This window comes from Eretmochelys imbricata, chromosome 12, assembly GCF_965152235.1.
Source record: "Eretmochelys imbricata isolate rEreImb1 chromosome 12, rEreImb1.hap1, whole genome shotgun sequence".
Classification (NCBI taxonomy): Eukaryota; Metazoa; Chordata; order Testudines; family Cheloniidae; genus Eretmochelys; species Eretmochelys imbricata.
In genome coordinates, this window is record NC_135583.1 from 1,491,035 (window position 1) to 1,515,331 (window position 24,297).

A 24,297-nucleotide genomic window follows, 5' to 3' on the forward strand; every position below is an offset into this window, starting at 1 on the left:
ATTCATCCTTCTTAAACATGGGAGACCAGAATTGCACACAGTATTCCAGGTGAGGTCTCACCAGTGCCTTGTATAATGGTACTAAAACCTCCTTATCCCTACTGGAAATACCTCTCCTGATGCATCCCAAGACCGCATTAGCTTTTTTCACAGCCATATCACATTGGCGGCTCATAGTCATCCTACGATCAACCAATACTCCAAGGTCCTTCTCCTCCTCCGTTACTTCTAATTGGTGCGTCCCTAGCTTATAACTAAAATTCTTGTTATTAATCCCTAAATGCATGACCTTACACTTCTCACTATTAAATTTCATCCTATTACTATTACTCCAGTTTACGAGGTCATCCAGATCCTCCTGCAGGATATCCCTGTCCTTCTCTAAATTAGCAATACCTCCCAGCTTTGTATCATCCGCAAACTTTATTAGCACATTCCCGCTTTTTGTGCCAAGGTCAGTAATAAAAAGATTAAATAAGATTGGTCCCAGAACCAATCCTTGAGGAACTTGACTGGTAACCTCCCTCCAGCCTGACAGTTCACCTTTCAGTAGGACCCGTTGTAGTCTCCCCTTTAACCAATTCCTTATCCACCTTTCAATTTTCCTACTGATCCCCATCTTATCCAATTTAACTAATAATTCCCCATGTGGCACGGTATCAAATGCCTTACTGAAATCTAGGTAAATTAGATCCACTGTGTTTCCTTTGTCTAAAAAATCTGTTACTTTCTCAAAGAAAGAGATCAGGTTGGTTTGGCACGATCTACCTTTTGTAAAACCATGTTTTGCATTTTGTCCCATTTACCATTGACTTCAATGTCCTTAACTACCTTCTCCTTCAAAATTTTTTCCAAGACCTTGCATACTACAGATGTCAAATTAACAGGCCTATAATTACCCGGATCACTTTTTTTCCCTTTCTTAAAAATAGGAACTATGTCAGCAATTCTCCAATCATACGGTACAACCCCTGAGTTAGGGGATGGATCTAGACTGTTCTCAGTGGTAGCTGATGACAGAAGAAGGAGTAATGGTCTCAAGCTGCAGTGAGGGAGGTTTAGGTTGGATATTAGGAAAAACTTTTTCACTAGGAGGGTGCTGAAATACTGGAATGTGTTACCTAGGGAGGTGGTGGAATCTCTTCCTTAGATATTTTTAAGGTCAGGCTTGACAAAACCCTGGCTGGGATGATTTAGTTGCGGATTGGTCCTGCTTTGAGCAGGGGGTTGGACTAGATGACCTCCTGAGGTCCCTTCCAACCCTGATATTCTATGATTCTATGATTTGTAGTGTGGCTACAATAAGCAATGTGGCCTTGTCCTTCCCTCCTCCCGCACCCTACCCCACCTAGCCTACCTTGTCAGTTATCTCACTTTTTTTTTTTAATAAAGAAAGAATGCGTGGTTTCAAAACAATAGTTACTTTATTTCCTTTGCCAGCTGTGATCGAAGGGGGGAGAGTGGTTGGCTTACAAGAAATTAAAATCAACAAAGGGGGCGGGTTTGCAGCAAGGAGAAACACACACAACTGTCACAAAACTGGTTTTCAAAGCCTCTCTGATGCGCAGCGCGCCAAGCTGTGCTCTTCTAATCGCCCTGGTGTCTGGCTGCTCAAAATCAGCCACCAGACAATTTGCCTCAGCCTCCCACCTGGCCATAAACGTCTCCCCCTTACTCTCGCAGATATTATGGAGCACACAGCAAGCAGCAATAACAATGGGAATGTTGGTTGCACTGAGCTCTCACCTAGTCAGCAAACAGTGCCAGCGTGCTTTTAAACGTCCAAAGGCACATTCTACCACTATTTTGCACTAGATCAGCCTATAGTTGAACTGCTCTTTACTACTGTCCAAGCTGCCTGTGTACGGCTTCATGAGCCATGGAAGCAAGGGGTAGGCTGGGTCCCCAAGGATAACTATTGGCATTTCAACATCCCCAATGGTAATTTTCTGGTCTGGAAAGTAAGTCCCTTCTTGCAACTGCTCGAACTGCCTGGAGTTCCTAAAGATGCGAGCGTCATGCACCTTTCCCAGCCATCTCACGCTGATGTTGGTGAAACGTCCCTTGTGATCCACCAGTTCTTGCAGCACCATTGAGAAGCACCCCTTGCGGTTTACGTTCTGGTTGGCAAGGTGGTCCGGTCCCAAGATAGGGATATGCGTTCCGTCTATCGTCCCACCACAGTTAAGTAACCCCATTGCAGCAAAGCCATCCAGTATGACCTGCGCATTTCCCAGAGTCACTACCCTTGATAGCAGAACGTCAGTGACTGCCCTGGCTACTTGAATCACAGCAGCCCCCACAGTAGACTTGCCCACTCCAAATTGATTCCTGACTGACTGGTAGCAGTCAGAAATTGCAAGCTTCCACAGGGCTATCGCCACTTGCTTCTCAACTGTCAGGGCAGCTCTCATCTTGGTATTCCTGCGCTTCAGGGCAGGGGAAAGCAACTCACAAAGTTCAAGGAAAGTGGCCTTACGCATGCGAAAGTTTCGCAGCCACTGTGAATCATCCCAATCCTGCAACACTATGCGATCCCACCAGTCTGTGCTTGTTTGCCGGGCCCAGAATCAGCGTTCCACTGTATCAACCAGCCCCACTGCCGCCATGATGTCCCAATTGCCACAGCCCATGCTTTCAGGAACGTCTGTGTCCATGAACCGATCAGTCGTCCTCGTGCTGGCGCCTCTTAGCCCGGTTCTGCACATCCTCCAGGATAATGAGCGAGGTGTTTACAGTGCTCACAACAGCAGCAGTGAGCTGAGCGGGCTCCATGCTTGCTGTGGTACGGCGTCCACACGGGTAACCCAGGAAAAAAGGCGCAAAACGATTGTCTGACGTTGCTTTCATGGAGGGAGGGAGGGAGGGGCGACTGAAGACATGTACCCAAAACCACCTGCGACAATGTTTGTGCCCCATCAGGCATTGGGAGCTTAACCCAGAATTCCAATGGGCAGCAGAGACTGCGGGAACTGTGGGATAGCTACCCCACAGTGCACCACTCTGTAAATTGATGCTAGCCATGGTATTGAGGACACACTCCGCCGACTTAATGTGCTTAGTGGGGACATACACAATCGACTGTATAAAATCGATTTCTAAAAATCAACTTCTACAAAATCAACCTAATTTCGTAGTGTAGACATACCCCTAGTTTTGTGAGATCTCTTTGTAGCTCTTCGCAGTCTGCCTGGGACTTATCTATCTTGAGTAGTTTTGTGTCTGCAAATTTTGCCACCTCACTGTTTACTGCTTTCTCCAGATCATTTCTGAATATGTTCAATTGGACTGGGCCCAGTACAGACCCATGGGGGACACCACTATTTACCTCTCTCCATTCTGAAAAATGACTATTTATTCCCTACCCTTTGTTTCCTATCTTTTAACCAGTTACCAATCCATGAGAACACCCTTCTTCTTATCCCATGACTGCTTATTTTACTTAAGAGCCTTTGGTGAGGGACCTTGTCAAAGGTTTTCTGAAAATCTAAATACACTACATCTACTGGATCCCCCTTGTCCACATGCTTGTTGATCCTGTCAAAGAATTCTAGTAGACTGGCGAGGCATGATTTCCCTTTACAAAACCCATCTTGACTATTTCCCAGGAAGTGGGTTACCTGGACCACTAGATCCTACCACCAGCCACACAGTGTCTTGGCTGCGTAACCAAGTTAGGCCAATCAGTTCCCATCCCCAGTGTTCAATTCTTCACTGATCAAGTCACTGAGAGAAATGAAGTGACCCCAGAGTGCCTTGGGGGCACTCCCGCCCCACAAATGCTCTGGAGGAAATGCACATAGCCCACCCTCCCCAGACACTACACTTCAGGGTTTCTGCTCCCAGCACAGCCTATGTCTAGGGCTGCCCCATCTTCTCCCCACACACTCCTCCACCCCACTCCCACCTGGCAAGACAAAGCTCTGCACAGTGCAAGCCAACAGGGTTGATCCTCAGCCCCCAGCCCCACACGTGTGACCCAGCTAGCTGCCCCCTTCCCCCCCCACTGGGGTAGTTTTGGGAAGAGCCAAGTAGGGCTGGATGGGGGCTGTGTGGGGAAGGGTGTTACACCTAACAAGGGGGTGGAGAGCAGAGGCCTGGGCACACAGGACCAATAGCTGGTTGGCCACTCCCAGCTGAAGAACACAAGTGTGACGGGAAGTCCCTGAGCTGGAAGCAAAGCAGGGGGGAAGGGCATGGCCGAGACGGGGCAGCTCCTGTATCCGAAGGGTGGAAAGAAGCAAGAGCCCTGGATAAGCTGGGGGTGGGGCTAACTCATAGCCCAGGAGAGCATTTATCTGGACATGCTTCCCCGTAGCAAGCCAGCTAAAGCTGACCCCTCCAAGCCTGACAGTTGGGCCCTCTCCTGGAGAGACGCAGCACATCTACCTGCGATGAGGCTTTTCTCCGTGTCCTGGGCTGAGCTGCCTAGCAAACCCTGTGATGTTTACTGGCCCTCCCTCAGGCTCACGAGCCAGCTGCTGCACACAAAGGGAGCCCTTACCGTTGTAGGAGAGGCGGGGCTTGCTCAGACACATGATAAAGTGCATTTCCATCTCATCGGAAGCCACAGATTTGGAGCAAATGGGGCACTTGAAACCTGGAAAGAAGCAGAGGGAACCACGATTAGACAACATGCACCCCAACCCCACAAGGGAGCCGGGCCGCAGGCTCACTGCTGCCAGACGGCAGGCCCTGGCATGAAGTAACCAGCCTGCTCCAAGCAGACAGCCAACACTGCCCAGGTGTTAACAGAGGCTCTTACCAGGAGCGAAGACACTCCTTGCTCAGTACCTAGAACTCTGCTAGCACTCTGTGCCCAGTCCACTGCTGCTCTCCGCATGACGCACAGGCCAGAACACGCCTGCCAGCCACGGGAAATGCAAATGCATTCTGTGCCACGGCTAACGCAGGCAGGACAGAGGCAGAGACCCCACACCGGGGTCCCACGCCACCTAGAGCCCGACCACCCAACGAACACGGCTATCGGCCAGTTCACTTCCCTAGCGAGCACTGCCCACAGCTTTCTCCAGACTAGGTTTAGAGTAATGGAGCTCCCACCTTTCCCAGTAGGGCTCGGTCAGAAAGAGCCTGTGCCGGAAGCTCAGATTCCCCCCTCTGAATTTCACCCCACTCCTGCTAGCCACACTGATAGTTCCCCTCCCGTTGGGAGCATTTGTATTGCTGTTGCTAGCACATGGAGCAGGTCTGTGCTGGACACGCAGAGGATCCACAATGAGGAGCTAACCCAGCTCACGTAATGAACGGGCGCAGAGCCACAGGAGGGAGCAGGAGGGGAGAGGGAGATGGGGGTGAGGGACACCAGCAGCACGACATGGCTGCTCAGCTTGGCCACAGCTGCGGCTCTTGCCCTTTTTCAGGAGGTCATAAAAATAAAGGGAAGGGCAACCACTTTTCTGTATACAGTGCTAGAAAATCCCTCCTGGCTAGAGGCAAAACCCTCTCACCTGTAAAGGGTTAAGAAGCTAAGGTAACCTCGCTGGCACCTGACCAAAATGACCAATGAGAAGACAAGATACTTTCAAATCTGGGCGGGGGGAAGGGGAGGGAGGGAGACGAACAAAGGGTCTGTCTGATGCTTTTGCTGGGAACAGATCAGGAATGCAGCCTTAGAACTTCTGTTAGTAAGTAAGTAACCTAGCTAGAAATGCGTTAGATTTCCGTCTGATTAATGGCTGGTAAAATAAGCTGTGCTGGATGGAATGTATATTCCTGCTTTTGTGTCTTTTTGTAACTTGAGGGATTCTCTATGTTTTGAATCCGATTACCCCTGTAAGGTATTTACCATCCTGATTTTACAGCGGTGATTCTTTTACCTTTTCTTTAATTAAAATTCTTCTTTTAAGAACCTGATTGATTTTTCATTTTTCTTAAGATACAAGGGTTTGGGTCTGTGTTCACCTGTACAAATTGCTGAGGATTTTGATCAAGCCTTCCCTAGGAAAGGGGGGATAGGGCTGGGGGGGGGATATTTTGGGGGGAAGACGTCTGCAAGTGGGCTCTTTCCCTGGTGTTTGTTTAACACGCTTGGTGGTGGCAGCATACGATTCAAGGACAAGGCAAAGTTTGTACCTTGGGGAAGTTTTTAACCTAAGCTGGTAAGAGTAAGCTTAGGGGGTCTTTCATGCAGGTCCCCACATCTGTACCCTAGAGTTCAGAGTGGGGAAGGAACCCTGACATTCACTATGCTGCACTTCGTGCTCTCAGCGCCTAGCTGCCTGGGATCCCAAGTCCCTTTTTTGCTGGCATTCCTGTTCCCTCTTACTCAGTGGAGAGGGGAGCTGCTTCCCACAAAGACATGGTTTGTACCCTGATACCACTGGGCAAACCCACAGTGTTTCACAAACCTCAGCAGACACCTCGGTGGTTTTATTCCATCTGTACATGGCGATAATCTCAGACAGACAGAGAGAAAGTGACTTGCCTAAAGTCAACCAGTCTGCCACAGGATAGGGGTCCTGGGTTCCAACTGCCACCTAAATCTGCCTCAATTCAGCACTGGAATTATATGGTGGCCACATAGAGACATGCTTCTAACATGTCCCCCAGACACACAGTGTGACGTAGGCATGTGTGTGTCCTTTTAGGAATCTGAGAGAGCACTGGGAGGAGTAGCAGCCTAAGATGAAAGAGTCAACCCAAGCCCCAGGTGGCAGGCAAAGGGGGCCAACAGGCAAGTGAACTCTGCTCAAAATGATCCAGTCCTGCAAAGGACACCTCCTAGCTCTCACAGACCCCATCTCTGATAGCACCCGATGTAACAGAGCTCTCAGCCTGCTTGATCTGGTTCTGATTGCTGGAGCCCTGAACAATCCCCATGGGTCTGCGAGGGGGTGGGGGGGGGTGGGGGTGGGGGAAGCAACTCAACACAATTCTAGAGACAGCCTGCCTGTTTACAAACACCTCAGCACAAAGGTCACAGCCAGCCATGGCCCAGGCTTTGAACACTGTGCTAGCTGGCCTGTTAATCACAGAGCTCCCAGCAATGGGACTGGTCCCAGCAGAAACAGAGAAAGAGAGCAGGCAATGAACAAGGTCTGCAGTGAGAGCTAACTCTGGCAAATGGAAACAACAAGTCTCTGCAGGAAGGGCAGGACAGAGCTAAGTGACCCCACTTTGATGGGAAAGCCTGTCCAATACCAGCCCCTAGGGGCCATCTCTCCTTCAGTGGTAGCGGCTCTGCAGCTGGCCTCAGATGCTGATGAGGGTCCCATTGCTGGGTAGGCCCCAGCACAGCACAAATCTGAAGGGCTGTGGAACTGGCTGGGTCAAGGAGTTGATATGATGCTGTACCGTCTTCAACATCTAGGCTGCCCTGCCTGTCCAGATTAGGTCAGCAGCGATGGAGAAGTTTTTGGAGGGTTGTTCAGGGCCTGTGGGGTTCAGGGCCAGTTCTTAGCACAACAGGAGTCCAAAGGCCACTTTTGCTTCGGGGGTGGGGGGCTCAGCAGGAGGTGTGGGGACAGTAACTCCCTCCTCCATCAACCAGTCGGTCCCATCAGCCCAAGGCTGTAGCCTTGTCAAGCAGCCCAGCACTAGAGAGTCTATCAAGCCCCACACCAAGTGAAATCGGGGGCTTCCAGCCAAGGCTTTGCAAGTTCCTGACACCTTTTGCTCAGAACAAGCACGCCCCTGTGTCATGCTGTGAGTTACCACTTCACAGTTAGGGCTGTGAGCTTCTCCTCATGTAACAGGTGATCAGCAGACTCCCTGGTGCAAAGCTTCTGGAGGCTGAGTTCTTGCAGACATCGGCTTAACAATTCCCCTAGAGCTTTCCTGGGAAACCACAAAGTGGGTTTTAGCTCACGAAAGCTTATGCCCAAATAAATCTGTTAGTCTTTAAGGTGCCACAAGTACTCCTAGAATTTTGAAAGTTCACTCTTGTCTGGCCCATTGTTTCAAACAGTCTTTTGAGGCTCAGAATACTTCCCAGAGTTTACATTAGACATGGCTGCCCCCTAGGGACGTTACACAGTCCCACAACAATACATAACCATTTGCATTTTGAATACACTGAACTCCTAAAATACTTAAACTTAATTATTTTAAGGTTTGTCCAGGAAATTGCCATCTCTGTCACAATCTACCTGCTTGCAGTGTTGCTGCATTGGTCCCAGGATAAGAGAGACAAGGCGGAGGAGGATCTTTACCAACAGAAGCTGTCCCAGTAAAAGAGACAAACTTGAGTGCCACAGACCTCTCCTTCTGGTCTGAGGAAGGTACTCAGAGTGTCACAGCTAAATACAAGGTGGAACAGATTGTTAAGCATAAGGAGTTAATGTGTTGCAAGAGACCATTCCAACTGAAGTGAGCTATTAACACCTCTGCAGGATAAAGGAGAGTTACTGGGTTACAGGCCCTTGTAATGAGAGATAAAACCACCCTCTCTGTGAGTCCATGATTTTTGGTATCCACCAGAGTTATGAATTTCAGCTCTCAGGTTCACCTTCTGAAGGTGCTAGGAAGGTTCCTTTGAGGAGGAAGACTGAGAGGTCAGATATGGAGCAATTGTTTTGTGGTGTTTTTGTCTTATTTTTCTGCGAGACTTCATTCGCGTGCACAGCGCACATTTCTGCACAGCTTTGTTCGAGCACACATCATTCTGATTTCACCCACCTAGTTGATACACTGGATGAGGTACACCATGTGTTGTGATAGGCATACGTAGGACCCCTGAAAGGCATGTTGTGGGGGGTGTTGATCATCATAGAAGTGGAGAGGACACTGCAGGCTTTGCATCTGTTCAGCTGGTGTGTCGTGGTCTGTGGGAAGCTTGCTTCTGATGAGCTTGGCGAGGTTGTTTGGGAAAGGTTTCTTCCAGGATGTGGTCACCGTCAAGCGTGGGCTGTAAATTGTTTCATGATACCCTGCAGAGATACTGCCTTTATGTCTCAGTAGCACAACTGGTAACCCATAACTCTCCTTTAAGGTGTTTCTTGCAACATGTGTTAATTCCTTATACTTCGGCATTGGTGAGGCCTCATCTGGAGTAGTGTCCAGTTTTGGGCCCCACACTATAAGAAGGATGTGGAAAAATTGAAAAGAGTCCAGTGGAGGTCAACAAAAATAATTAGGGGGCTGGAGCACATGACTTATGAGGAGAGGCTGAGGGAACTGAGATTGTTTAGTCTGCAGAAGAGAAGAATGAGGGGGGATTTGATAGCTGCTTTCAACTACCTGAAAGGGGGTTCCAAAGAGGATGGCTCTAGACTGTTCTCAGTGGTAGCAGATGACAGAACAAGGAGTAATGGTCTCAAGTTGCAGTGGGGGAGATTTAGGTTGGATATTAGGAAAAACTTTTTCACTATGAGCGTGGTGAAATAGTGGAATGCATTACCTAGGGAGGTGGTGGAATCTCCTTCCCTAGGAGTTTTTAAGGTGAGGTTTGACAAAGCCCTGGCTGGGATGATTGAGTTGGGGATTGGTGCTGCTTTGAGCAGGGGGTTGGACTAGATGACCTTCTGGGGTCCCTTCCAACCCTGATATTCTATGATTCTATGATTCAATAAAAGATATTACCTCACAATCTACATGGAAAGTTAGTATGCTGCAAACCAGTGTGTGAACATACAGTGCCCTACCCAACCTGCACGCCCTGAAAGCCCCGTGCAGACCCTGCTGCCGTACCCCGAAAGCTCCCTACTGTACTTCAATGTACTCCCGTTCAAAGAGCAGGATATCAAAGTACACTTTTAGCACACAGCCCCAGGGTCCACGCAGCCAGTTAGCCTGTGGCAAGCCAGTGCACTGTATGTTCACACCCTGGCTTGCCACGCACTAACTCTAAGGGCTTGGATACACTTGCGAGTTAGAGCGCAAAAAAGGAGCCCCGGGCAAACTAGTTCACTACCCGTCCACACTGGCAAGGCAAGTAGAGAGCTCTGACTCCGCGGCTACAATGCTGTTGATACTCCACCTCGGCAAGTGGAATAACGTTTTGTGCACCCCCGCTGGAGCGCCGCGGCACCAGTGTGGACGCCCTGGTCCTATAGTGCGCTCTGATCGGCCTCCGGAAGTGTCCCACAATACCTGTGCTAGCCACTCTCGTCATCACTTTGAACTCTATTGCCCTGTCCTCAGGTGACCAACCGTCAGACCCGCCCTTTAAATTCTCAGGGAATCTGGAAAATCCCCTTCCTGTTTGCTCAGCCAGGCGTGAAGTGCTCTCAGCTCATCTTTCCAGGTGACCATGCCTCCGCGCGCTAGACGATCCCAAGTATGGAACAATGGCAAGGTGCTGGACCTCATCAGTGTTTGGGGGGAGGAAGCTGTCCAGTCCCAGCTGCGCTCCAGCCGCAGGAATTACAATATCTTTGGGCAGATTTCAAGGGACATGATGGAAAGGGGCCACGACTGGGATGCACCACAGTGCAGGGTTAAAGTGAAGGAGCTGTGGAATACCTACCACAAAGCCCAGGAGGCTAACAGCTGCTCCGGTGCTGCCCCCGCAACCTGCCGTTTCTACAAAGAGCTGGACGCAATACTTGGGGGTGACCCCACCTCCACTCCGAGTACCACCATAGACACTTCAGAGCCCAGTTTAACAAGGCAGGAGGAGGAGCAGCAGCAAAGCAGGAGTGAGGGTGCTCCGGCAGAGGAAGACACCCCGGAATCCCTAGATGCATGCAGCCAGGAGCTGTTCTCAAGCCAGGAGGAAGGGAGCCAGTCGTGACGGCCAGTGCTTGGGGAAGGACAAACACCACAGGAGGTTCCTGGTATGTGGCTTTTATTTTGGGAAGGAAGTTATTCGGTGCGGGCTCTTGGGGAGAGGAGGGTTAGGGCCGCACGCATGCCTAGATGCGGAATAGGGCGTTGATGTGCTCTCTCACATCGCGGTAATCGGCCTCAGTGATCTCTTCAAAGGTCTCATCCAGAACGTGGGCAATGCGCTTGCACAGGTTTCTCGGGAGAGCCACTGTGGTCCTGACCCAGTCAGGCTAACCTGTCAGCGCCACTGTGCCATGAGGGGCGGGGGGACCATTGCTGCACACAGGCAAGCTGCATATGGGCCAGGGTGGAAGCCACATTGCAGTAGAAGACCCTCCCTTGCTTCCCTGGTCACCCTCAGCAGCAAAATATCTTCCAGGACAGACTCCTGTGGAAAATGTGGGGACAGTGTTCAGCATAGGGGCGCTCTGCCGCTGTTGGCTCTCCCCAAGGCACAGAATCCCAGAGGACAGTACAGCCGTGAAACAATCAGTCACACTTGACCCTGTGCTTACTCACCATTTTGGGGCTCCTGTGGGTTACGTGCACGCGCTTTGGCACAGACAAATTATGCTATTGTGTAGACTGTGCTTGCCCTTAAGTACAGGGGAATCATTGCTCTGTCTGTTGTAAACAATGCTGCCTCTGTTAAGTGTTGCATTTTGCCTTTACAGATGCAACCGTGAGATCTCAGCTGTCTGTGTTATCACCGGCTGAAAGACTCCAAAGAATCAGAAAGAGGCCACGTAGAAGCAAGGAAGACCTGTTGCATGAAGTAATGCAGCATTCGAGAAATGAAAATTGAAAAGTGCAGGAGTGGCGGAACAGTGAAAGTAAGATCCACCAGCAGAATGAGGCGTGCCGGCACAAAAGCACGGTGCTCCGGCAGCAGAGCACGGATCAGCTGATAGGCATAATGGAGCGCCAGGTGGACTTGATCCAGGCACTTGTAGCCATGTAGGCGGAGCACTACCATGCCTGCCCCGTCTCCCCCGCAGCCCTTGTCCCAAAACTCTTTTTCCCTTGTGCCCCCATGTCACCTCCAACCCACTTTCCCCAACATCCGGGTTCTTACCGCCACCAGCTGCCTGCACCTGTAGCTTCACCACCCAGCCCTGCAAACCGTGACCGTTACTCACTGCACTCAACCCTCATCACCATGCATTTTAGCCAGCCAGAAGTGCAGCACTCATTGCACAGCACTCCAGACAGGAAGGCTGAGTATGATAACAGGGCATACACAAATCTGTGATTGTACCATTCCCCATCCCACCCCCTTGCCCTTTGTGTTTCCCAAGCAGTTGTGTTTCTTTTCAACAAATGCATTTTTTTTTTCCTTCTTCAGTAAATGGCTTTTTTGGCTTTGAAAACATTCTTTATTATTGCTCTAAGTAAAAGATACTTTAGCCCAGGAAAGAAACAGGCACTGCAAGTCAGCGTAGCAACACAGATTCCTACTAACAAAAGAACCACAGCAATTCCCTCCTGTGCAGGGCACCAGAAATTACTGGTTCCTTTAAGCCTCAAATTGCTCCCTCAAGGCATCCCTAATCCTGGCAGCCCTGCTCTCTGACTGTTCAAATTCAGCCTCCAGGTGTAGAACCTCCGAGTTCCATGCCTGAGTGAATCTTTCACCCTTCCCTTCACAAATGTTATGGAGGGTACATCCCTGCGGATATAACCACGGGGATGTTCTTATCAGCCAGGTCCAACTTCCCATACAGAGAGCGCCAGAGGCTCTTTAAACAGCCAAAAGCACACTCCACAGTCATTCTGTGCCGACTCAGCCTGTCGTTGAACCGCTCCTTGCTGCTGTCAAGGCTCCCTGTGTAGGGTTTCATGAGCCATGGCATTAAAGGGTAAGTGGAGTCTCCAAAGATCACAATGGGCATTTTGACTTCTCCTATGGTGATCTTCTGATCTGGGGGAAAAAAGTCCCGGCTTGCAGGTTCCTGAACAGGTCAGTGTTCTGAAAGATGCGTGCGTCACGGACCTTTCCAGGCCAGCCTGTGTTAATGTCAATGAAACGTCCACGGTGATCCATAAGTGCCTGGAGAACCATCGAGAAATACCCCTTCTGATTAACATACTCAGAGGCTACGTGGGCTGGTGCCAGAATTGGAATATGTGTCCCATCTATCGCCCCTCCGCAGTTAGGGAAACCCATTTGTGCAAAGCCAGCCACAATGTCATGCACCTTACCCAAAGTTACGGTTCTTCTGAGCAGGATGAGATTAATGGGCCTGCAAACTTGCATCAACACGATTCCAACGGTCAACTTCCCCACTCCAAACTGGTTAGCAACCAATCAGTAGCTGTCTGAAGTTGCCAACTTCCAGATCGCAATAGCCACCCGCTTCTCCACTGGCAGGGCAGCACTCAATCTCATGTCCTTGCGCCGCAGGGTGGGGGCGAGCTCCTCACACAGTCCCATGAAAGTGGCTTTTCTCATCCGAAAGTTCTGCAGCCACTGCTGGTCATCCCAGACTTGCATGACGATGTGATCCCACCACTCGGTGCTTGTTTCCCAAGCCCAAGAGCGGTGTTCCACTGTGGTGAGCAAGTCCGTGAATGCCACAAGCAAACTCATGTCATGTGCGTTACTCAAGTCAATATCATCATCGGACTCCTCACTGTCAGTTTGCAGCTTAAGGAGTAACTCGACTGCCAGACGTAACGTGCTGGCAAGACCCATCAGCATATTCCTCAGCACTTCGGGATTCATTCCCGCAGAACGAAAGGGAAGACAGAGCACGCAGTACAAAAAAAAACATTGAAAGATGGCGCCAAATGTGGACGGAAGCTCAGGGATTGCTGGGATGCGAACCAATGCATCACGGGGCGTTGGGACATGACCCAGAATGCCCCGCACTCCCTGCCTCCTTCTCACAAGCCACAGCACCAGAATGGGAAGAGGTGCTCTGTGGGATAGCTGCCCATAATGCACCGCTCCCAATACTGCTGCAAGTACAGCAAATGTGGCCACTCCAGTGCGCTTGCAGCTGTCAGTGTGGACACACGGCATCACCTTCCCTCTGTGCTCTACATCTGCAAGCGTAGCCATGCCCTTAAAATGTAACCATGAGAGAGAGGGAAAGGGACAGAAAAGGAGAGAGGGAGAGTGTTAATGTTCGGCTCTAGGGGCTCATCTACACAAAGTTCTTCCCGATTAACTCCATATGTGGACACACTTATTCCAGAGCAAAGTCTCCACACTGGAGCTAATGGGGAACAAGTCTGTGTGTAGACAAGCCCACAGTGAGCAACAGCACTGAGTGCAGAGGCTGTACTACCAGGCACCCAGGCTGCATCAAAGGTCGAGGCTGATTGAGGGCCAAAGCCCCGTCCCGTGCAAGCCTCCAGGAGCAAAAGTCACATCCCAACACCTATTCTTGCTCCAAAAGGTTTCCTCCCCCACCTGCCCATGGGGTCCATCCCCCAGCCTTTTAGTCTCAAATCGTCTCAATCTCACACCCCCACCTATCTAGAAGGCAAGGGGGTGGCAGAACCTTTGCTCCCCCAGGGCTGGTGAACAGCTGTTGAGCAGCACAAGGGACTCATGACAATTGAGAACTTTGCCTTCACAACGCCCCCAGAGCCCTAGCCCTCTGGCACTGAAAGACCAAGTGCTAACCCTAAGCTGGGTGGGCTGTCTCTGTCTCTCCCCCACCCCCGTGCAGTCACGCTCAGTACTGCCCCGTCCAACCCTTTACCAGCCAGCCACCTCTTCCAGCACAGAGCTCCAGAAGGCAGTGTGCTGAACTAGCGTGGGCAGAGCCAAGCTACGCCATGGTTACCAGTTTGCCCGCCCTGAGCTCAGCAAAGCAGAGCGCTCTCTGACGCAGCCAGCGCTCATAAGCTCCTGATGCAGATCGGTATTAGAATATTCGTGCACTTCAGGAAATTCCCTGCCTGCAGAGAGGGAGAGGATAAATAGCTTTAAGAAGACAGGTCCTTTGATTAGGTCTGACTGCAGTACTAAGAGCCTTCTTCATATATATGCATAGCCCGTAGAGGTGAGAGAAGGAACGTATACAAATTGGTTAAGGATTAATCAGATTTTTCTCTGCTACCAAATGGTTTTAGCTGGGTCATTTTTGCTCTTGAAAGCAGGTCTCGATACACAAATTCCCCCGGTTTAACGAGAGTGAGAGAGTTCAGGCCCTTCCTGTGCACAGAGCCAGAATAATGATTGTACACTTAAAATGGCCTCAACAGGAATGCGAAATATACGTTATTTAGTGCTTTACAGCAAAAAGGAGGCCAAAAGAATTACAACAAACAAGTCACTCATCCACAACCGAAAGGCAGCCATCTCTGGAATGCCACGCAACGTTCCTGAACAGCGCACAACACCGCACTGGTCAGGACAGGAAGTTAAAAATCTTGTCTCTGGGGGACACTGCAGGAGGCATAAGGTACTTGCCCGATCTGGCATTAGGCCTGGAAATCTGCGGAGAGAGTCACGGCACCTTCAGTGGCCATAAAATAGGTGAGGGCCCCGTGTGTTAGGTATCATCCTGGCACTGTAGGTAACGCAAAGGGAGACCCGGCACTCCCTGCAGCACTGTGGGGTTTCCACAGCTGCCGCATGATGGCTGTGCATAGGCCACTAGTGCAGCTTTCCATGAGGCTGTCAGGAAATTGCCAACAACATAAAATCAAAGACGAATCCCAGGCCAGGGCAGCAAGACCTCAGCCAGACGGACCCACAGAGGAGGGCTTTGTGGTGGTTATCGGTATTACCAAGGATGCGATCAACATACTGTTCTTCACCCCTGTAGCTCATCAAGCCTCCCCGAGAGCTAGGTACGTATTTACAGAAAGGGAAAGAGATGAACTGGCTTGCTGAGAGGCAGTGAAAAATCAGGGCCAACCTGGATTAGAACCATAGGAGTCCTAGTTACCAGCCCTGTGCTTAGGCCAGTACACCAAGCCCCACAGCAGAAGCCACAACCACTCCCTGTTCTCAGCTTCTCTAAGCAAAGCAGCTTGACACTCTGAAATGTGCCATGAAAGTTACTGGGGACCCCCTCACAATGAGAGGAGAAGGCAGGCTGGTGACCTGAGGGCGAGGTAGTCTTTCCAGGTCAACAGTCACAGGGAAAGCCAGTCTGCACAGGGCAGTTCTCCTGGAATGAGCAAGGTGGGAATTTAAACAGAGTCCTACCAGCATAGCCCCCACATGGACACTTGTTTTGGTATAATAGAGGCATTTTCCCATTTACCTAAGTAAGCTGCTTAGGAAGCAGCTCAAACAGAACCCAGAAAAGCAGCTCACACCAAAATAACCCTACCCCTGCGGGACACTTATTCCTGCATGACTGGTTAGGCCTTCCTGTGTAAGCATGACCTGCAGTAATCCACTCTTCTTCACAGAGGACCCTAATACACACCCCCACTTCTGGGGCCGAACGCCCCAGGGCTGCCTTTTAAAGAGAGCAGGAGCTTGTAGCTTTGTAGGAAAAGATTGAAAGCTGCTGCAACTGACAAATGCATCCGATGAAGTGAGCTGTAGCTCAGGAAAGCTCATGCTCAAATAAATTGGTTAGTCTCTAAGGTGCCACGCGTCCTCCTTTTCTTTTTGCGAATACAGACTGACACGGCTGCTCCTCTGAAACCTGAAAACAGGATGCGGAGCAACACTCGCAAGCATACCGAAACCACAAACAGACCGTTTTAAAGGAACAATGGCAAGGGCTAAGGTACATGAAACGTACAGGCTAAAACCCACCTACACAGGGGTGGGGGAGGAGGAGGAGGAAAGATGAACTGGAGCACTTCTAGCCCAGGAAGAGATCTGTAACAATCCATGAGCCATGTTTCCTGTGTGGGTGAGTCTTAGCAACAAACCACCACCCAATGGCTGCCTTGCAAATCTTCTGCCTAGGAATGGATTGAAGGTTGGCTGCAGAAACTAACCTCCTCCCCTGGCACCAGGGTACATCTACGCTGCAATTAGACCCCCATGGGTTGTGTGGCTTGGGCAAAGGGGCTGTTTACTGTTGCCCTTCCAGCTGCAGCCTGAGCTCTGGGACCCTGCCACCTTGCAGGGTCCTAGAGCCTGGGCTCCTGCCAAGCCTGGATCCCTACCCTGCAATTATACAGCCCCGCAGCCCGAGGCAGCTGACACGAGGCAGCTGCAGGTTTTTTAACTGCAGTGTCAATATTCCCCCCAAAGTGCTTTAGACACGACCAGGAAGTTGCAAGGCTGCTACGGAGCAAAGACTGATACACAGCACCAGTCCTGTAGACAGGGCTCTCCTGGACAATGAAAGGCTTGCTGATCTACGGTGCCAAGAGTTCATATCCTAGGTGAGCTTTAAAGGCTGCGGACCCCTGCAGTCGGAAGCCCGGGGAGTTGGTGGAGAAGGGCCTTGCAATAATGGCAGCATATGAAGGGAGAAATCCACCAGTGTCTTGGGGAGGAAGGTCAGTCTCCCCAACACACTGTCCACACAAGGGTCTGACACTGGCTTGCTGAACTGCACCACTGCCAGCAGGAAGTGACCTGCTGGGTAAGAAATCTTAGTGTGGAGGAGAGAAGCCCCAGCACCTTTGTACGGCGTCCTAGCACCCCTGACCAAGCCTTTCCAAGGGTTGTGTCAAGAACATACTGAAACCACAAACAGACCAGCTAAGGGCAAGAGAAACAGGTCTGCCTCCTCTATGATCAGGGACGCTGAAGCAATCACCACCTATCCTATCGGAATGCATCCGATGAAGTGAGCTGTAGCTCACGAAAGCTTGTGCTCAGATAAATTGGTTAGTCTCTAAGGTGCCACAAGTACTCCTTTTCTCTTTTCACCTATCCTTTGATAACATCCATAATCAAACTCCACCAGCTTGAAGGAGTACATTGGGCAGTCGGATGTGGGGCACATGCTAGCACCCACCTGAGCCTTCTGCACCAGGCCCCAAAGATTTCCCATTCAGTTAGGCTCCTTACAAGCTGTGAGGAGGGCATGCTGCCCGGGAAGGGGTCCTGGATTGGGACAGAGACATATCCTGGTTCCGATTGCTCCGCATGGTCTGACTCACACCAGTACAGAACATGTAGATCATGGGACTGGTGTCTTTCCAGAGCTTCTGGTAAGGAGGCTGGGGGCCAGACTTACCTAGGGAAGGTGTATGTGAACCTCTCCTGCTCACCCCTGCAGGGACAGCGTGTCCCTGGCTGCGACAGCCTGTGCTTACTATATAGTACAGAGCACTGTCAAGCTGGGCTTCACAAAAGGTGGCAATAGATCTCTCCAGAGGCCTTTCCTGAGGAGCCTGGCTAAGCACTCCCTGATCCAGAGGACACCAGCGTGGATCTACCCATTGGCTTGCTCTGCCTGCATTTTCCTTGGTCGAGCTGCCACTGCCCTGGGGGGGAATGTCTTGCCAAAGGGGGGGGGTTTCCTCCAGGAAATGACAGCAGGCAGAAAAGAGGAACAGGGCACCCTGCAGCTCCTCCACAGAGCAGCCTCCTTCTTACTTCTGGAAGCGGAGGTGCTAGTGGTCCCACAGCAGATGAACATACACAGTGCCTCCTGCTGGAACTGACTGCCTTACACCTTACAACTGTGGTTATCCCCTGGAAAGTGACCAGAAATAAAGGCACCTTCTTACTCAGACACTCAGGACAGAGTCAGAGCAGCTTACTTCAGTGACTAAAATAAGTTTTTATTCCTTCCCACTTCTGTTAGCACTGCCCAGACAGCAGAGCCCCAGGAGAGGGAGCTGGAATCTGCAGGCTCATGCTTTGTCAACAGACTAGCCAGCCAAGCTCTGATTGCAGACTCTTCTGGGTAGAAAGAGTGGGTAGAAAGTTGGCTAGATTGTCGGGCTCAACGGGTAGTGATCAATGGCTCCATGTCTAGCTGGCAGCCGGTATCAAGTGGAGTGCCCCAGGGTCGGTCCTGGGGCCGGTTTTGTTCAATATCTTCATAAATGATCTGGGAGGATGGTGTGGATTGCACTCTCAGCAAATTTGCGGACGATACTAAACTGGGAGGAGTGGTAGATACGCTGGAGGGCAGGGATAGGATACAGAGGGACCTAGACAAATTGGAGGATTGGGCCAAAAGAAATCTGATGAGGGTCAATAAGGATAAGTGCAGGGTCCTGCACTTAGGATGGAAGAACCCAACGCACAGCTACAGACTAGGGACCGAATGGCTAGGCAGCAGTTCTGCGGAAAGGGACCTAGGGGTGACAATGGACGAGAAGCTGGATGAGTCAGCAGTGTGCCCTTGTTGCCAAGAAGGCCAATGGCATTTTGGGATGTATAAGCAGGGGCATAGCGAGCAGATCGAGGGACGTGATCGTCCCCCTCTATTCGACATTGGTGAGGCCTCATCTGGAGTACTGTGTCCAGTTTTGGGCCCCACACTACAAGAAGGATGTGGATAAATTGGAGAGAGTCCAGCGAAGGGCAACAAAAATGATTAGGGATCTGGAACACATGACTTATGAGGAGAGGCTGAGGGAACTGGGATTGTTTAGTCTGCAGAAGAGAAGAATGAGGGGGGATTTGATAGCTGCTTTCAACTACCTGAGAGGTGGTTCCAGAGAGGATGGTTCTAGACTAGACTATTCTCAGTGGTAGAAGAGGACAGGACAAGGAGTAATGGTCTCAAGTTGCAGTGGGGGAGGTTTAGGTTGGATATTAGGAAAAACTTTTTCACTAGGAGGGTGGTGAAACACTGGAATGCGTTGCCTAGGGAGGTGGTGGAATCTCCTTCCTTAGAAGTTTTTAAGGTCAGGCTTGACAAAGCCCTGGCTGGTATGATTTAATTGGGGATTGGTCCTGCTTTTGAGCAGGGGGTTGGACTAGATGACCTCCTGAGGTCCCTTCCAACCCTGATATTCTATGATTCTTCACTGTTGATGAGCCAGAAAGAACCCAGCTTGATTCTCAGATCCCAAGGAGGATTGGCAGGAGCTACCATGTAGAACAAACAGCATGAGTTGTAAACTGGGCAGATTTCCAACTGGAATTCATAGAGGGTAGATCTACACTACGAAATTAGATCGATATTACAGAAGTCGATTTTTAGAAATTGATTTTATACAGTCGATTGTGTATGTCCACACTAAGCACATTAAGTCAGTGGAGCGCGTCCTCACTACCGTGGCTAGCATCCCACAGTTACTGCAGTTTCCGCCGCCCATTGGAATTCTGGGTTACGCTCCCAATGCCTGATGGGGCAAAAACTTTGTTGCGGGTGGTTTTGGGTACGTCGTCAGTTGTCCCTCCCTCCGTGAAAGTAACAGCAGACAATCGTTTCGTGCCTTTTTTCCGTGTGGATGCCATACTGCTTTCAGCAGATGGTGCAGTAGGACTGCTAACCGTCGTCATCCACCGCTTCCGCTGCCACTCTGCTCTGCTGCTATTGCCTCAATAGCAAATTTCTCCATGTTGTCTGTCCTGGGGTCCCGGGTACGTGTGTTCTTCCTCAGAAAACGTGCGCGGTGCTAACCGTCGTCCTCCACCGCTTCTGCTGCAACTCTGCTCTCACTAATGCACCTCGCGAGTCCTCGTCGTTCTCTATAAATATCTATTCTCATGGCATCCGTCGTCAGCCACTGCTTCCGTGGCAACTCTGCTCTTCTGCAGATGCCATACCACGGAGCCCGCTCAGCTCACCACGGCAGTTTTAAGCATTGTAAACACCTCGCGCATTATCCTGCGGTATGTGCAGAACCAGAACCTGCAAAAGCCGGTGAGGAGGCGATGGCAGCACAGTGACGAGAGTGATGAGGACATGGACACACTTCTCTCAAAGTACGGGCCTCGGCAATTTGGCCGTCCTGGTGGTAATGGGGCAGGCTCATACTGTGGAAAGCTGATGTTTGGCCTGGGAAACAAGCACAGACTGGTGGGACCGCATAGTGTTGCAGGCCTGGGATGATTCCCCGTGACTGCGAAACTTTCACATGCATAAGGGCACTTTCATGGAACTTTGTGAGTTACTTTCCCCTGCCCTGAAGTGCCAGAATACCAAGATGAGAGCAGCTCTCACAGTTCACAAGCGAGTGGCGATAGCCCTCTGGAAGCTTGCAATGCCAGACATCTACCGGTCAGTTGGGAATCAATTTTGAGTGGGCAAATCTACTGTGGGGGCTGCTGTGATCCAAGAAGCCAACGCGATCACTGACTTGCTGCTATCAAGGGTAGTGACTCTTGGAAACGTGCAGGTCATAGTGGATGGCTTTGCTGCAATGGGATTCCCGAACTGTGGTGGGGCAACAGACGGAACGCATATCCCTATCTTGGGACCAGACCAGCTTGGCAGCCAGTACATAAACTGCAAGGGGTACTTTTCAATGGTGCTGATGGATCACAAGGGACGTTTCACCGACATCAACGTGGGACTGCCAGGAAAGGTTCATGATGCTGGCATCTTCAGGAACTCTGGTCTGTTTCAACAGCTGCAGCAAGGGACTTACTTCCCAGACCAGAAAATAACCGTTGGGGATGTTGAAATGCCTATCCTTGGGGACCCAGCTTACCCCTTAATGCTCATGAAGCCATACACAGGCACCCTGTACAGTAGTCAGGAGCTGTTCAACTACAGGCTGAGCAAGTGCAGAATGGTGGTAAAAGGTGCATTTGGATGTTTAAAAGCTCGCTGGCGCAGTTTACTGACACGGTTAGACCTCAGCGAAACCAATATTCCCATTGTTATTGCTGCTTGTTGTATGCTCCACAATAACTGTGAGAGTAAGGGGGAAGACATTTATGGTGGTGTGGGAGGTTGAGGCAAATTGCCTGGCTTCTGATTACGCGCAGCCAGACACTAGAGCAATTAGAAGATCACAGCAGGGCGCGCTGTGCATCAGAGGAGCTTTCAAAACCAGTTTCATGACTGGCCAGGCTACGGTGTGACAGTTCTGTTGGTTTCTTCTTGATGAAAACCTGCCCCCTTGGTTCACTCTACTTCCCTGTAAACCAACCGCCCTCCCAACTTCAATCACCGCTTGCAGAGGCAATAAAGTCATTGTTGTTTCAAAATCATGCATTCTTCATTAATTCATCACACAAATAGGGTAGCCCAGGAGGGGTGGGAGAGGAGGGAAGCACCGGGTGGGGTGGTGAATGAGGGGAAGAGGGAAGGACAAAGCCACACTACACTTCAAAACTTATTGAATGCCAGCCTTCTGTTGCTTGGGCAGTCCTCTGGGGTAGAATGGTTGGGTGCCCGAAGGGGGCCCCCCCCCCAATGTTTTTGGGCATCTGGGTGAGAAGGCTATGGAACTTGGGGAGGAGGGCAGGTGGTTTCACAGGGACTGTAGCAGCGGTCTGTGCTCCTGCTGCCTTTCCTGAAGCTCCACCAGATGCTGGAGCATATCAGTTTGATCCCCCAGTAGCCTCAGCATTGCATCCTGCCTCCTCTCCTCACGCTGACGCCACCTCTCCTCTTGCTCCCACTACCACTCATCTTGCTCGTCCCTCCTGTCCTTGCATTCATTTTCTGCTTTCCTGGACTCTGCCATTGTCTGCCTCCATATATTCTGCTGGGCTCTTTCAGTGCGGGAGGACTGTATGAGGTCAGAGAACATTTAATCGCAAGTGCGTTTTTTTTGCCTTCTTATCCGTGCTAACCTCTGGGACGGAGACGATAGGAGGAGCGTTGAAATATTTGCAGCTGCGGGAGGAAAAAAAGGCAGAGTAGTATTTAAAAAGACATTTTAGAGAACAATGGGTAGACTCTTTCACAGTGAACCAAGCTGTTAACATTACATAGCACCGGTGCTTTTGGTACAAGGTCGCATTTTGCTTCTTATAGTGAGGGCCTGCTGGTTTGGTGTGAGAGATCACACACGCGGGCCAGGCAACAGAATTTGGCTTGCAGGCAGCCATGGTAAGCCACAGTCTTTCAGCTTCTTCAACCTTCATAACACGTGGGAATGGTTTCAAAGAGCAGCACCCTTCTTTCCCATACCAAGCACCCGTTGGGTTGGCCATTTAAAAGGAGGGGCTGCGGTTTTCGGGTTAACGTACAGCACAAACCCAACTAAACCCCCCCTCCCACCCAATTCTCTGGGATGATAGCTTCACCCCTCCTCCCCTGTGTGACTAGTATCAGGGAAGATCCCTGTCAGCTGAACGTGAACAGCTCAGCGTGAACAGCCCCCCACCGCGTGGCTAAAAGCAGGGATGATTTCTTTTCAGCCACAGGCAAACAGACCAGCAGGAACGGCCCCCTCTGAATGTCCCCGGAGGATTTCCACTCCATCCCCAGACACATTAACAGACTTTTCCAGTAGCTTTACTGGCCGCGAATGCATCCCAAGTATTCAGAGCAAATCAATAATTAAACATGCTTGCTTTTAAACCATGTATTATATTTACAAAGGTACACTCACCAAAGGTGCCTTCTCCGGCTTCATAGTCCAGGAGCCCGCCTTGGGAAGGTATTGGCTCCAGGTGATAAACAGTTCCTGGCTGTCGGGGAGAACTGTTTCTCCGCTTGCCTGTTGTGTGCTATCCTCCTCCTCTTCATCTTTCTCGTCCCTAAAATCCTCATCCCTGATGCGTGAGACTCCCCCTTTCAGGTGTCCATGGACAGGGGTGGGGTAGTGGTAGGGCACCCCCTAGAATTGCATGCAACTCATCACAGAAGTGGCATGTCTGGGGCTCCGACCTGGAGCATCCACTTTCCTCTTTGGTAGGTTTGCCTGAGCTCCTTAATTTTCATGTGGCACTGCTGCGGGTCCCTGTCATAGCCTCTGTCCATCATGCCCTTGGAGATTTTTTCAAATATATTGGCATTTCGTCTTTTGGAACGAAGTTCTGATCCCACGGATTCGTCTCCCCATACAGCAATCAGATCCAGTACCTCCCATTTGGTCCATGCTGGAGCTCTTTTGCGATTCTGGGACTGCATGGTCACCTCTGCTGATGAACTCCCCATGCTGGCCAAACAGGAAATGAAATTCAAAAGTTTCCAGTGCTTTTCCTGTGTACCTGGCTAGTGCATCTGAGTTAAAGTGCTGTCCAGAGCGGTAACAATGGAGCACTCTGGGATAGTTCCCAGAGGCCAATACTGTTGAATTGTGTCCACACTACCCCAAATTTGACCTGGAGATGTCGATTTCAGCGCTAATCCCCTCATCGGGGAGTACAGAAATCGATTTTACGAGCCCTTTAAGTCAATAAAAATGGCTTAGTTGTGTGGACAGGTGCAGGGTTAAATCGATCTAACGCTGCTAAATAAGACCTAAACTCTTAGTGTAGACCAGGGCAGAGAGAGGACAGATATCAAGTCCACAACGGCACTGTTATGGTTACTTCCCATAACATAACAGGCTGTAAGCGATGGGTGTTCCTTGCCATTCCGCGGCCAGGAGTACTGATTCAAGTGTGGGGACACATTACACAGCAGACTGGGGGCAAGGGAGAGCGACCCAGTTCCAAACAGCATCTGCATGCTGTTCCATTCAGGTACAAACTCGGGGGCGCCCCAAAGCACAAAAGGAGGAAAGGCTGAATGGAAGTGTCAGAGTTTGAGGCACCCCTTCCCTGGAAGGGCAGTTTAAGCTTTGGTTGGAAGAGGCATTAACAGGAATCAGCAGCCC

At 50.6% G+C, this 24,297-nt stretch overlaps 1 protein-coding gene across 1 annotated transcript in view; it reads right to left on the minus strand.

Annotated features, from left to right (window-relative positions):
* The window catches only part of ZNRF1 (zinc and ring finger 1), a 101,017-nt gene that overhangs the window by 26,323 nt on the left and 50,397 nt on the right, over positions 1-24,297 (minus strand). Inside the window, exon 2 of the mRNA XM_077831371.1 lies at positions 4,505-4,600. Coding sequence (XP_077687497.1) covers positions 4,505-4,600 — 96 coding nt within the window. The remainder of the gene's footprint in view (positions 1-4,504; positions 4,601-24,297) is intronic.